We start from the raw sequence: 12,942 nt of genomic DNA, 5'->3' as shown, positions 1-12,942 counted from the left end.
AAAGTTGAGACGCCCTCTCTTCCTAAGAGAGCTGTGCATTTTGTGAGACTTCTTTTTTTTTCTTTTAATAGTGATACTCAACTGCTGAGACCTAAATAATATTCATTTACATTTGCATGCGCATAGTAAAGAAAACAAAAAAAAAATGATGTAAACCTTAGGCCTATTTTTTTTTTCCAAGATGTAAACTTTAAGTTATACATTTCGATACGTTTTGTGCGTGCGTAAAATCAAATAAGCCAAAACCGATCCGGATATTTCACTTGTGTACCGCCAATGTAACAGTTTATAGCTACCTTTGTTTGTTTTAAAAACGAATCAAACATAATGAGGGAGTCATGGACACCAAATAGGCTTTTCCATCAGTCACAAAAAGTCTATTTCTTTCAATAAAAGGGTCTTTTGGTTTTGTTAGGAGCAGAAAAGTTTGTCGATAGATTTGGGGAAACTGTCTTTGGAGGAGTCTTGGTGCTGCTGCAAGGCCGCCGCGCTCCGCTCCGCCTCCAGCATGGCGCCTTTGGTGTTCGTGCTCCAGGAGACAGTGGTGTTGGTCAGAGCCTGGCTCAAAGTGCTGTGCCTGAAAAGGGGGTCGTGGAAAACCCCGTCCACCCAGTTTCTCAGGGTCGTGACCGGCGAGTCCTGCCTGTTGTCCAGGCCGGTCACGGGTGAGGTAGCGGCGGGGGAGGGGGTGAGGGAGGAGGGCGGCGGGGGCTGGCACCTCAGCATACAGGACGGGTACTCAGTCTGGTTCAGGGAGGTCGCAGTTTGCGCCAAAGACCAGATGCGAGGTTTGCCGTCTAATATCTGATGCTGCTGCTGCTGCTGCTGGTTGTAGCACGCCTTCACCTGCTGTCTGCTCTCCGTCTGGAAATCCTCCGCGTTTGTTTTCAGACAACTTTTGCTCAAGTCCTGCTCCCCTCCCAGGGAAACCGGGATGGAGATTTTCAGAGACGCGTCCTTGATGAGGTGCTCGTTGGGGCAGTCGCTCGTCGTCGACATGTGCGTGTTCATGTGGTAGCGATGCTTCAGCTCACACTCCGAGCTCTCTGACTCCAGCGTGTCGAAGTCGTCCAGGTCGCTCAGCTGGAGGTCCTTATCAGGCCGACTCCTGGTCTCTGAGAGAGAGAGGAGACAGGAGGCTTGTCAGAGATATGTGGCATCAGATCTGATAAAGGCATCCTCTGAGATCAAGAGATGTTGACAACTTGCAATCACATTTGTAAAATTACAGTTGTTAACGTATATGAATGAATGAATTACTGTTTGCACCTTGACAGCTCCTTTTCATTTTATTTTAATTTTACAACAATCAGTTTAATCAGTGTTTGATTTACTCACTTTTATTCTGAAGTAAATGCATTTAGGCCCAACAACAAAAGTAAGCCATGATCAGCTGAGATATTTGTTAGAAAAACAACAAAAAAACACACTTTATTTACATTTAAAAGTGACCTAAACATAGTGTAAGTGGTGTGACCCTGCACTTTATCCCCCATGTGAGGCCTGTCTTATTGTACACCATAGCAAGTGTGTTAGTTACCCAAAGTGCTGATGCTTCAGACAAGATTTGTTTTTAGAACTGCAATTTATCAGAATATCTAAGCAAATTGTACGCCTTAAAATGCTGGATTTTGTATTATCTTGTATGATAAAGTTTTAAATAACAAAGCACTTATCTAGTTCAATTTAAAGAAAAATAAAAAAGATATAAGGCGGAGGGTTTTAGAGAATAAAATCCCAACACTGCTTCTTAAAGTTCATCAAATCTTCGTCATCTGCTTGTGGATGTTTTTAAAGAAATACACCAATAAAAGTCACCGTGGTAACATTATCTTAGACCTAGTTCATAGTGCATCATATACACAGGAAATAGAGCAACTTTACAAGATGCACAGTAACATTGGACTGTCCTCAGAAGTGTGATCACAGTTATTGTTCTCTTGGTTGCTCTGCGGTTCTTCGATTCATCCTCATCCACATCAGAAAGTTGCTCAAACTGACTATTTGTGTCTCTTCTTACTGCAAATAATATCAAATCTGTTCCCATCCCCCACAATACAATTAATAAAATGCAACTTTATGGTACTACATTTTTTAAAACATGCTTTAAGACCACTGTAAAACAACGTCAACGTATTTGTGCAGAGCAACAAGACACAGTGACACTAACCATCCTCATTGTTCTCGCTCTTGATCTGCTCCTCCTGAGACCCGTCCTCGTCCTCGTCATATCTCTTCTCCTCCGAGCCCTTGTTCCTGGGCGGCCACGTCATCTTGTTTTCCTTCTTGAGCCTCCGCCTGGCATTGGCGAACCAGGTGGACACCTGCGTCAGGGTCATCTTGGTGATGATGGCCAGCATGATCTTCTCTCCTTTGGTGGGATACGGGTTCTTCCTGTGCTCCTGCAGCCAGGCCTTCAGCGTGCTGGTCGTCTCGCGGGTGGCGTTCTTCCGCCTTGTTCCGCCATCCATGGAACCATATCTGTTAATGAGAAGACCATAAATACATTGGTCATGAGCGGATAAGTAGGGGATTGTTTGCGTATTGCATGACAATTTAAAATGGGTTGCAAAGGCTGTTCTCTCCTGGAAATTATGACATAGCCATCTGTGGCATACAGTCCTCTTTATGAGCCTTTACAGCCCTACCTTTCTGCTGCTGGAACATTATTAAGATCTTAAATTTAAAGGTAGACGTCACAAAATCTGTGAAGTTACATTTAGAAAGTGCTAGGAAGAGGCAGGCGAGGAGTAAACACTATAAAGTATGAGTTGTTTGTCCCTTCGGAAACTGAAAAAATGAGCGTTTTCATGATGTTGTTTTATAGATTTGAATATATGCTTTGATTTGCTCGGACCACGTGCACTTTCCTGTAGAAGATGGTAGCTAGGAGCGACTTTGTTGCGTATAACTTCCCTAAAACTCCTCGACAAAATCCCTCTCTGCACCTTAGCCACATCCTAAGTAAATCTGCAATCAGTATCTCCTGGAAAAATGCTAATTATTCTATCAAGTGTTTTAGCAGTAATAAAACCAGCTGTATTTGGACTATATTTTCAAATACCAATGTATCACCTATTAAAACCATTCGTAACGCAGCATACAGCTCCCTCCCTACCTTCTCGTCTCATAAATATCAGCCATAGAGCTCCATTTAAAATGCACCGTGTTGATTTTCAGTCAGCAGTGAGCTGTAAAAGTCCTCTCCGGGGAGGCTTTTATGAGGCCTTTATTGCTCCGAATAGCTTAGCGCAGGTCAAGCACTGTTAAGGGAATCAAAAGCAGAGGCGCGCTGCACCTTTCCATACCCTGGCAGATAAAATAGACTGTAAAATTGCTTTATTGAGTGTAATGATGAGCCCTCAGGTGAGAGACGGGCGCAGGCGGAGTGGTACTGCTGTAGGCCTGCTTGTTTTTATAATTCTGTTTTGCCTCAGACTCGGGCCTTTTGATGTGTCTGCACTCCTGCTGACAGTTTGTGCACTTTAAAGTGAGTTAAGAGTGATAACAGTACCGCACAAGAGTGTGTGTGTCTTTAAAGATGCGGGTTCTGCTCTGATCACTGTTAATAGTCTGGTATAGTTGTCATTCTCGCCCTACATTCTCATTATTGGGAAGACCTTTCAATATGGCAGGCGTGCTCTTCACGACGCTGAAAAGGCCTCACGTCTATGTGAAAGGGGGGATGAGTCTGAAGAAGAACATCACCTCATCAGGAGAGAAATGTGACACCAGATGAAGGTGATCACCCACTGGTGCAAGGTGTGATTAGAACGGCCTTGACCTCTCAGGGTGGATTGATTTAACGCTGGAAGTAAACACTAACTAACTTTGACTGTTGTTTGCCAGCAGATTAAAACAGTTGACATACGCCTGCAAACCTGCGTGACAGTGGGCTTATGCTACACAGCTCAAAATAAGTTCTGATGCGACCAAATATGTTATGTTTTTTACCCTGTATCACACACGCACCAATCGCTCACATCATCACAGAAACAACATACCTGTCGTACTGATACTGTCCCAGGGTAGGATCATACGGGTAGTAGGCTGTAGCCTGGGTTATTCCCGCATGCGCAGAAGCTGTGGCATCTTTTGTGTCAAATGTGCCCTGCAACCAAACACAGAGAGGGTTACTTAGAGGGAAACATGTTTTTTTATTTTGGTATATTTGTTGATTTGTATTGGATGAATTTCAAAGTTTATGGAGAGAATTTGATCAAATATCCTCCAAAATAAAATATGGGAAAAACTATCCAAACAATACCACAACGATACATGATCAATGGGTTGTTAATGTCAGTAAGACATGGTGTTTTCTTTAAATTTAAGACTTTCAGAATAAGTTTTAACAAATAAAACTTCAACAGGAAACAGAAGGTGAAGGTGAGCTAATAAATCTCTGAGTGTTTCAGGAATGATTCCAACAAAACTGAGAACAGCTTTGATAATTCAGGTAACAAATAATAGATTTTAAAAAGCATGAAGTCACTCTGGAAACACTAAATTAACCAGAACAAACTACTTCTTGGACTTTAAAGGCCCATGTATTCTTGTTGTAAACTAAAAAATATGACAACTATAAAAATATAAAATTCAGACTTTTCAAAGTAAAACACCATTTAAAAATAAGCTCCTTTCTAATAAAAACAAACTCCTTTCAAAATAAATGAAACATCTGACTTTTTTCCGACTTGTGTCACAAGAATTATTAATCTCAAGGCAAACTTTAACACGAGAAAGTGAAATTATTTCTAAAAACTACAAAAAAGAAATTACCTTGAAAGATGCTCTGAGGATAAATCATGAACAGAAAAAGACAGGTAGCCTATTTTGCGATGTAAAAGAGGAGAGGTGCGCCTGGCTCCGCTCTCAGCACCCTGCAGCTCCATTAATCAATGTCAAGAGGGATCAGATGAAGGACTTACCAGCGAGTAAAAAGCCGAGGCGTCCGTGCCGTATGTAACGTAATTCCCATAGCCCTGACCGCCGGTGTACGGGCTCCCGTACACGCCCAGCGCGGCGGCTGAGCTGAGCTCGTGCCTCGCCGTGGCCAGCAGCCGGCTCTCGTACACGGGACAGTAGACTGGGGTCTGCCCGGACGCTGCTACCCCGGAGTCGGCTATGGATCTGCCGGTGGACTCGCAGCAAGTGGTCAGAGAGTTGGTTGTCATCAGGAACTGAGGGGAGACCAGGAGAGAATTTATATTTAAGTTATTTGATTTCACACTAAAACAAAATCTAACGTGAGACTTCAGCACTTTGATCACGAAGTTACAGTAGTTTATAACTTTTGTCTACTGTAAAAAAAAATCTCTATAAAATGAAGATGATTCTACATGTTTCAAGTTCTGTTTCACTGCAAACAAGATATTACTAGCTTAAGATTTTAGCGGGGGAAAAACTGTTTTTACTTCTCCAGAAATTGCCTAAGTTGACTCTCCTTTATTCGCACTTATATTCGTATCAGAGAAACGACATCAAATGGCTTTTAAAGGCTGATGTTTGATGATGAATGATGCTTCACACCCCTGTGGTAATGTGCGCGTAAAACGTGTCCAAAACGAGCCGTCTATTAGCTTTGATCCAAATGAAACAAACAGATACCGCATGTCGCTTAGTCATACCCGAAGTAATGCCCAAATGATTTTTTATGGCTCAAAGCCAAAACAAAACAGCAGCTGGGTTATGGCGCAAAACACACACAGCGTGTGCAGAACAAGTTGGCATGCCTGTTCCTGCGCAGATAAACATATGGTTGACATTACGGAGCGGCTATTATCTTGCTGAAAATCAGTGAACGGGAGGTCGGGGGTCTCGCTCTTTTTTTGTCTACCCTCTTCTTACCTTTTTTCTATCGCTGCAGGAGCGCAGGTATCACTGGCTGTAACGGAATACCTTTCCGATAGCCCTGTGACAGCTTCCCTGATTCTTGGCCAAAACGCGTAAAAGGATCGCGCTTGAATCGATGAGATAATCAATCGCAGGAATGTCAAAAGCAAAAGAAGCGATTAAATGAACAAAGGCAGTAACAGGAACTTACTTGTGGAGCAGACGAGTAGGGATATCCAAATTGTGGATATGACATGGTAGAGAGGTCCCCCAATATCCAGAAATAAAGCGAGACTGAAGGTCTCCACTCTAACGCAGGCTGCGGCTCTGTTTGACTGTACCAATTGATTGGTAAGCACAGGCTCCTAGGATGCTTATAGGGCGAAGCAGAGTAGCATGTTTAATTTGTGCAAAATGCCCCCCACTCAAACGCCTTTCCACGGAAAAAAATAAAAGACGGAAATCTTCCAGCTCTCCCTTTTTCTTTTAAAGTCAATAAGAGAAAGATAAATGAATGAAAGTGAAAGAGACTTTCTCTGGCTGTTAGATCACTTTGTTGTCAGATACATATTTTTGCCATATAAAAAAGTAGTATAAAAGACGTCAGCAGCAGAGGCAGGTTGTTTTAAACGGCGGCGACTCTGACGTCAGAAGTTTCCCACTCTAAAAATGACCGGACTGTAACTTTAATATGCATTTTTCTTTCCCGGGATGACGACAAAAAGAGAAATTCTTTGAGAGGGAGAGGAGGGAGCACTTTAAAAAAGAAAAAAAAAAGAAGATGTGCTGGAGATTAATTTGCAGTCTTAATCAATCAATTAGGCCAATCAGTGTCCTGAATATGCAAACGTATGTATCAGTTTAAATGCATTAGGGCCTAATTAAGCACATTCTTATCATTCCTCCGCACTGATGCTAATCACAAGGGGAACTAATTGATTTTAAATTAATTAGTAAAGAATATTTTTTGTATTCTGCGCACTGAAACACACTGCAGTCCGGAAGTAGAATGGAAAAAACATTCACAAAAATAAAATTGCAAAAAAAAATGCATTTAAAAGAATAAGATTTCATTTTTGTTATAATAAGCTACTTTAAAAAGAACATTTTTTTTTGTTTCATTATTCTCAAATTTAATTTGGAGCAATTGGTCCTCAGAGAGCTGCAATTGCCTCCTCAACAAAAGGACTTCATAGGATGTAGTTTTATTGAACTTTCACCTTCTATCTATCTATCTATCTATCTATCTATCTATCTATCTATCTATCTATCTATCTATATATCCTTCACGTTCAACAGTCGAACTGCAGTAACCAAAACATCCAAAATCCCCCCCAAAAAACCCTCTCGCCCCAGCAGCGTCATGCAGCGCCGGGCGCGCGCTGCCTTGCTTGGAGAATCCCGGGTTGAGACATGTGGATAGCCCCGGGGGTCACTCCTCAAATTAATGATGATGTACTCCTCCTCCTCCCTCCCTCCCTCCTCCTCCTCCCTCTCTCCTCTCCAGCTGGATCTGTGCCTGCCGGTGACAGGTCGATTGAGAGTGATTGATGACTATCTGGGGGACCGGGGCCAACATAATAATATGATAACGGCACCTTGCAATAATTGCTCGCTTTCATTTACTGATGAAAGAAGTAATAAACAGCTATAAGGCTGGAGAAACTTATGGTGGTTAAGTGGCCTATAACTTTCTCTTTTACCTCTTTTATTTTGATAGGACGAGCAGGTGTGTTGGTGTAGGAGGGCGGGTTGTACAAACTGTCTGTCCTCTCATTCATTTTGACAAATTGAATTATAGGGGGTTACTACCTCCGAGCAAATGGCCGCATTACCGCTGTGATCAGGGGGGGTCAGGAGGGATCAGCCCGCGCGCTTTAATTTGCATTAACTCTAATGCCACCTTAACATTAACCACCCGTCTGAACGGCTCAGCCATACACTCACTCACACCTCGCGCGCGTACACACAGCTTCATTTTGTCTCATTAATTTAGACTTTTTTTTTTTAATTCATTGGGGTTAATGTGACACGCGGTGCATTAAGGCAGGGCGGGACCTAATTTATCTTCGACATCACACCCAGTGGACGAAAACACGAGAAAGTGATGACACGTTGATTTTGGAGCACCTGACGCACACGCGCGCACACTTTGGTGGCCACAGATATATTTAAGCCACTCTACTCTTCTTTATTGCCCTTCGCATGGACCTTTCACTCTTCAGAATAAGTCTGGAGACAGTGTGAAACTCTGATAGACACATCCACTAAACTACACTGCCCACACTCCCTCCCTCCCCCTCGCTGTATACCTTTTCATTATCCACTGCGTTACCCAGTGTTATCGGCCGCCTGTAATAAAATATTTACGCGCACTAGTATATGCTTTTAGACGGAAAATGAAGGCGACGGCAGGAGTTCATGCTTGTTTAGCGTTTAAAGATTAAAAGAGAGAGTCTTGGACAGATGTGGGGGAAGCAGGGAGGCTCTGAAGTGGAGCAAATGAGGGAGAAGATGCTATTCCAGTTCAGGACAAAAGGACTGTGGCCTTATTACATCTTCTTTCTTTCTGTCTTTCTTTCTTAATCAGCAGCTTATCTAGATTAATGAGCGATTATAAAATGATCTTACTGTCCAGATTAGGACATATAGCAGTGTTCAGCAGTGATCTAGTGTGAGAGCATCCATCACATTGATGAGCAGCATAAATCAACTGCTTCACTTAATGGGGCAGTTACGACCATATCACAATCCAACTTTCCAGGCCTAAACACAGCCGCAGAGGCCTTCTCTGTCTGTTACATTTTAGGTTCCATGCTCATTAAGTTGTGTTTGTTTAGTTGTGTTTTCATGCTTCACTTTTTTTGCCAGATGGCCTCCACCTCCAAGCCACTGTAATCTGAATAATAACAGTGTTGCACTTTGAAGTAAGCCTCCTAATTTGCATCTCCTTTCCAACTAAACTCATATTAAAAAGTTCCCCCCGAAACGTTGTAATCATGGAGGTGTCACTTTCCTGATAATCTGTCGTTGATTAATGAGCCACAAGGAGGGGAGTGTGTGCGTGCCTCCACTGAGTGTGTGTGTGTGTGTGTGTGTGTGTGTGAGAGAGAGAGAGAAACGCAGCCAAAGAAGGGAGGAGGGTAAAAGACCTCATTTTCCCCAAATTCGAGTACGCTGAGTTTAAAGTGAGACAGAATGCAAAAAGGTCAGCTCTGACGATGATGTGCGCAGCTCAATCTTTGATGAAAGTAGCGTTGATGAGTATTTTTGTGTTTTATGTTAAAGTAAATTGCTTATTAAGCTGCTTTGAGAGCGAACACAATCGCTGACAATGAGTGCAGGTATCATGGGAGTATTTTTGGAGGCGATCTGAGTCGATCAACCTGGTTGGCCTTTAATTTAAAATAAGCACTTAAAGTTTAAACGCAAAGTGTAAAAAACTTTGACATTTTTGTGATTAGTCGCTTTAAAGTTTTAATCTTGATGATATCCAGACAGTGTTGCATGTGTGACGTCCACGGTTGGCTCCGGTTGTAACTCTTGATTTTCCTCGCTGACGGTCGCTTTCCTTTTTAGACTGTTTTCCTTCATCTGAGCGTCGAATTTGTTTCTTTTTCTTTGGATTTTCACTTATTTTTTAAGTCGTATCTGTAGTCATCGATCATTACTGTTAACTCACAACACTTGCAGAGAGCAGAAAAGCAACCGCTTAGCTCCGCCTACCCTCTCTGGCAGACCAACCACTGCTGGCTGATGGAAAACGCGTCACTAACTCCCAGTCCCACCGGACACCCAGTAATACTGCAAATGCATCTTCGAGATTATCACTTTAATGAAATTAATCAAATTTTTCTTGATTTACAAGTAAGAAGTCCTCCGTGCCTTTTAACAATTATGTAACCATGGAAATCAAAATGGTCTTAATGTACAAGACTTGAAAAAACATCGTCCTGACTATGAAGTGTAATGATTTTTAAACAACGAACATCTTTTATCCGACTCATCTGTTCATGTTTTGTAGCTAGCAAAGATTGCTGAAGATACCTCCTGCGACAACAGAACAGAGAGTTAGTGATGCTAATATCCAGTTTATACAGCGATGTGGTGGAGTTCTAGATAGATCATCAAAACCAAGTTCTCACTCAGTGTTATTTCACTGATTTTGCAGGAGCTACATTTGAGCCCCTAAGCTAACTCTGAAAGAGCAGTTTATTTTCACAGATTGAGGCTGGAGTGTCTTACAGTCAAAATGTGTGAATGCTGCTCTGAGTTTGAGACAGCGCTGAGGGTTGAGTGAGCACAGAGACGGGAAACTTGCCTCAATCAAGTGCGGTTCAGCGATAGAGCTGATGTTGACCTTTGCCGTGCTCAAAATCCCCAATGTGGGTTAGCATCAGGTGAGAGAAGAACTCACTTTATTGACTTCTTTAAACTGACTTCTCTCAGTGTTATATCTACGTTTGTATCTGTGTAAGTCTTATTCTAACTTCCCTTCCATCTTTTTACAGGGCTGATGCATTTTGCTCCATCTTTCTAAAGTATTAGTTCTCTTCTCTTTCCCCCCTGTCTGAGGATATTGTTCCAGCTCTCTGTAGCTTATGGTCCACTGTCTCATGCTCTGTTTTTAGCGTCCACATCGTAGAAACCCAAGCTGACCTCAATAGTTGCAGACAGCTGCACAGGCCGACTTGTTCTGCGACATGAACCCCCCCGAGCAGCTCCCAGGCTTTCCAATGGCCACCGTGTTTCTCTTTCTGCAGTCATAGACATAATGTCCAAGCATTCAAACGCACACACACACACACACACTTACACGCAATGCTTATCCAGCAAAACATTAGCCTATATCTATTGTCTGGTCTAGTCTTGGAGTCCAAATGGAATATTGATCTCCAACGATCTTCTCACTGTATTTCTTATTTCTTCTCTTGAACAACACAATGATTTTCCCCCCTCCTCTTCTCTTTCGGCCCTAAAGCTCTAATGGTTTTTGCATGAGTTGGATCGCAGGCCTGGCTGCTTCAGGCACTCTGGATAAAAATGGTCACTTTGGTTATTGTTGCAGAAGGTGTTTTAGATGTTTCCAGGAGGTAATAAATGCTTTTATTTGGAGGATTGTGCAACGTTCTGCAGGAAAATTACTTCCCTTAGTGCTTATCTGGTTAGATTGGTCCTTTTATGATCATTTCAGCACTGGGAACCCAAACCAGAACACATTTAAGTGTAGAGTAAGAAGAGAATTAAGGATTTACACTTGAGGGATTGTGAGATAAAGAACACTAAGTATATTTTTTCCTTTTCATAACTTAGTACCTATAATATAATTATGGGGTGTAGTAATATTTTTACTGGGTAACAAGACTGAGGAAATAGGAGAAATTATGTAACAGTGTATTGCAAAACAATCTTGTGTTTTAAAACTCTTTATTGTACTGAAATTAATGTAGCTTTTGGGTAAATCCATTGAAGTAATTACATGCAAAATACATATGGGAGGATGAGTAATAGGAGTAATGTAGTTTGAATGTAAAAAACGCCCTGCTCCGAGGTCTTCACCCTCAGCAACACGCCATCAGGGCGTAGCAGACTCCTTCTCCACAGACAATGGTATCGCAGTTGTTAACTCCCGTCGTTGGCCTTTAGTGATCAATCCTCAAGGTCAAACCAACAAGTGGATCAAGAACATGGAGAAGGTTAATGAACTCGCTGTCGTCAAACTGTCTGATGCACACTGGAAGTGTAAATTGGAGAATTGAATCCATGTTGTAGCCTAAGTTCTTCCTCATGAAACACATAGTTGGTAGAAAACAAAATCTTTCTTATCCTGTCATGTGTCCAACTTTAACCTCCCTGAGGATTGTTTGTCTACGAGTTGTGCTACAGGGCTAATTCTTTGATGTACTGATCCCTGTTCTGTTTATCGCGCATGCCAACATTTGCTGCAATACAACCCTTCCAATGAGGAAGGAAATGCACTTTAGTTGGACTTCAAATACACAAAATATATTTGGTCAAGTTGCGCTAAAAGTAAACATACATTTTTTTATTGGTGTGTTATGTTTATTAAGATGTTCCCTTTACTAACAGGAAGAAAGGGAGAGGCTTGTCACAGATATCGATTGGCCTTTAAGTAGCCAATAGTGCTGAATGTGAAAACATTCAAACACAAACACTGTGACAACCCATAACTGCGAGGTGGCATGTCATTGGGGACACGCATACCAATTTGAGAGAAATTTTTTTGTATGCAATTGTTAGTGTACGCCCTGTTACCAGGAAGTGACAAACACGTAAAGATCATTAAGAATAGACGCAAAATCCATCCATTATCTATACCGCTTATTCTGTTGAGGGTCGCGAGGGTGCTGGAGCGTATCCCAGCTGTCATTGGGCAAGAGGTGGGGTACACCCTGGACTGATCGCCAATCAATCATAGGGCTTTTCATACTTACACTTACGGGCAATTTAGAGTCTTAGATACAATTTCTTTTTCCATGTAATTGTAAGGCTAAATACTGGTGTAGAGGTGATGAAATGATGCTTATGTGATACAAATACTTACACATCTGCTGTGATTTTATGGGAATTTAAAGGGTCCGCATTCAAACTTCGCTGATTTTTATTAGCTGTAAATTTCAGCAACATTAAACATTTGGTCTGCAGTTAAAACTTTTTCTTTTCGATACACATATCTACAGTGGTATTTACAGGCTGAAATCTAAAGCATGACAATAAAGCAAACAGAGATAATTTATTTGATTAAACTTAAGTGATATATTTCCGTCTATGACTCAACTTTCCAAAACAACTTTTGAGTGACTCACAAACATGCACTAAATAGAGTAGATTTCACTCTCAGTGCATTAAACACATTATGAAGGTGAACATCCAAATGCATTATGCAAATCATGCAGCATTTGCACCTTCAACGAAAGCGTGTCCATTATCCCTCATGTATTATCCCAAGCTGGGTGTGCAGCATGGCGATGAAATCCAATGAAAGTAGACCTTTTTGGTTTTTGACAATACCACGATAATACGCCTGAGATGAGTCGACCCAGCCTTCTCTTCCTCAGTCTTCCTCTCGCTCCCGTCTCTCTTGCTGTT

At 41.8% G+C, this 12,942-nt stretch overlaps 1 protein-coding gene across 1 annotated transcript; it reads right to left on the bottom strand.

The window, feature by feature from the left end:
• Window positions 1-411: 411 nt before the first annotated feature.
• On the bottom strand, window positions 412-6,088 carry irx4a (iroquois homeobox 4a). The gene is made up of 5 exons (XM_069656998.1): window positions 6,044-6,088; window positions 4,929-5,180; window positions 4,005-4,111; window positions 2,171-2,481; window positions 412-1,115 (listed from the first exon to the last, which is right to left on the bottom strand). Exons 1-5 carry the CDS (start codon window positions 6,086-6,088, stop codon window positions 412-414), a joined length of 1,419 nt encoding a protein of 472 aa, XP_069513099.1.
• Window positions 6,089-12,942: the final 6,854 nt, after the last annotated feature.

Source organism: Semicossyphus pulcher, unplaced genomic scaffold (assembly GCF_022749685.1).
Source record: "Semicossyphus pulcher isolate SPU_LCO1_2020_fin unplaced genomic scaffold, fSemPul1.0.p SCAF_9, whole genome shotgun sequence".
NCBI classification, from domain to species: domain Eukaryota; kingdom Metazoa; phylum Chordata; class Actinopteri; order Labriformes; family Labridae; genus Semicossyphus; species Semicossyphus pulcher.
This window is presented reverse-complemented; position numbering and strand designations above follow the sequence as displayed.

Coding starts and splice junctions, on each gene's coding strand:
- irx4a (XM_069656998.1), bottom strand. CDS start 6,088: ATGTCATATCCACAATTTGGATATCCCTACTCGTCTGCTCCACAA. Junction 5,181..6,043: donor CCTACTCGTCTGCTCCACAA/GTAAGTTCCTGT, acceptor GTCTCCCCTCAG/TTCCTGATGACAACCAACTC. Junction 2,482..4,004: donor GGACAGTATCAGTACGACAG/GTATGTTGTTTC, acceptor TCTCATTAACAG/ATATGGTTCCATGGATGGCG.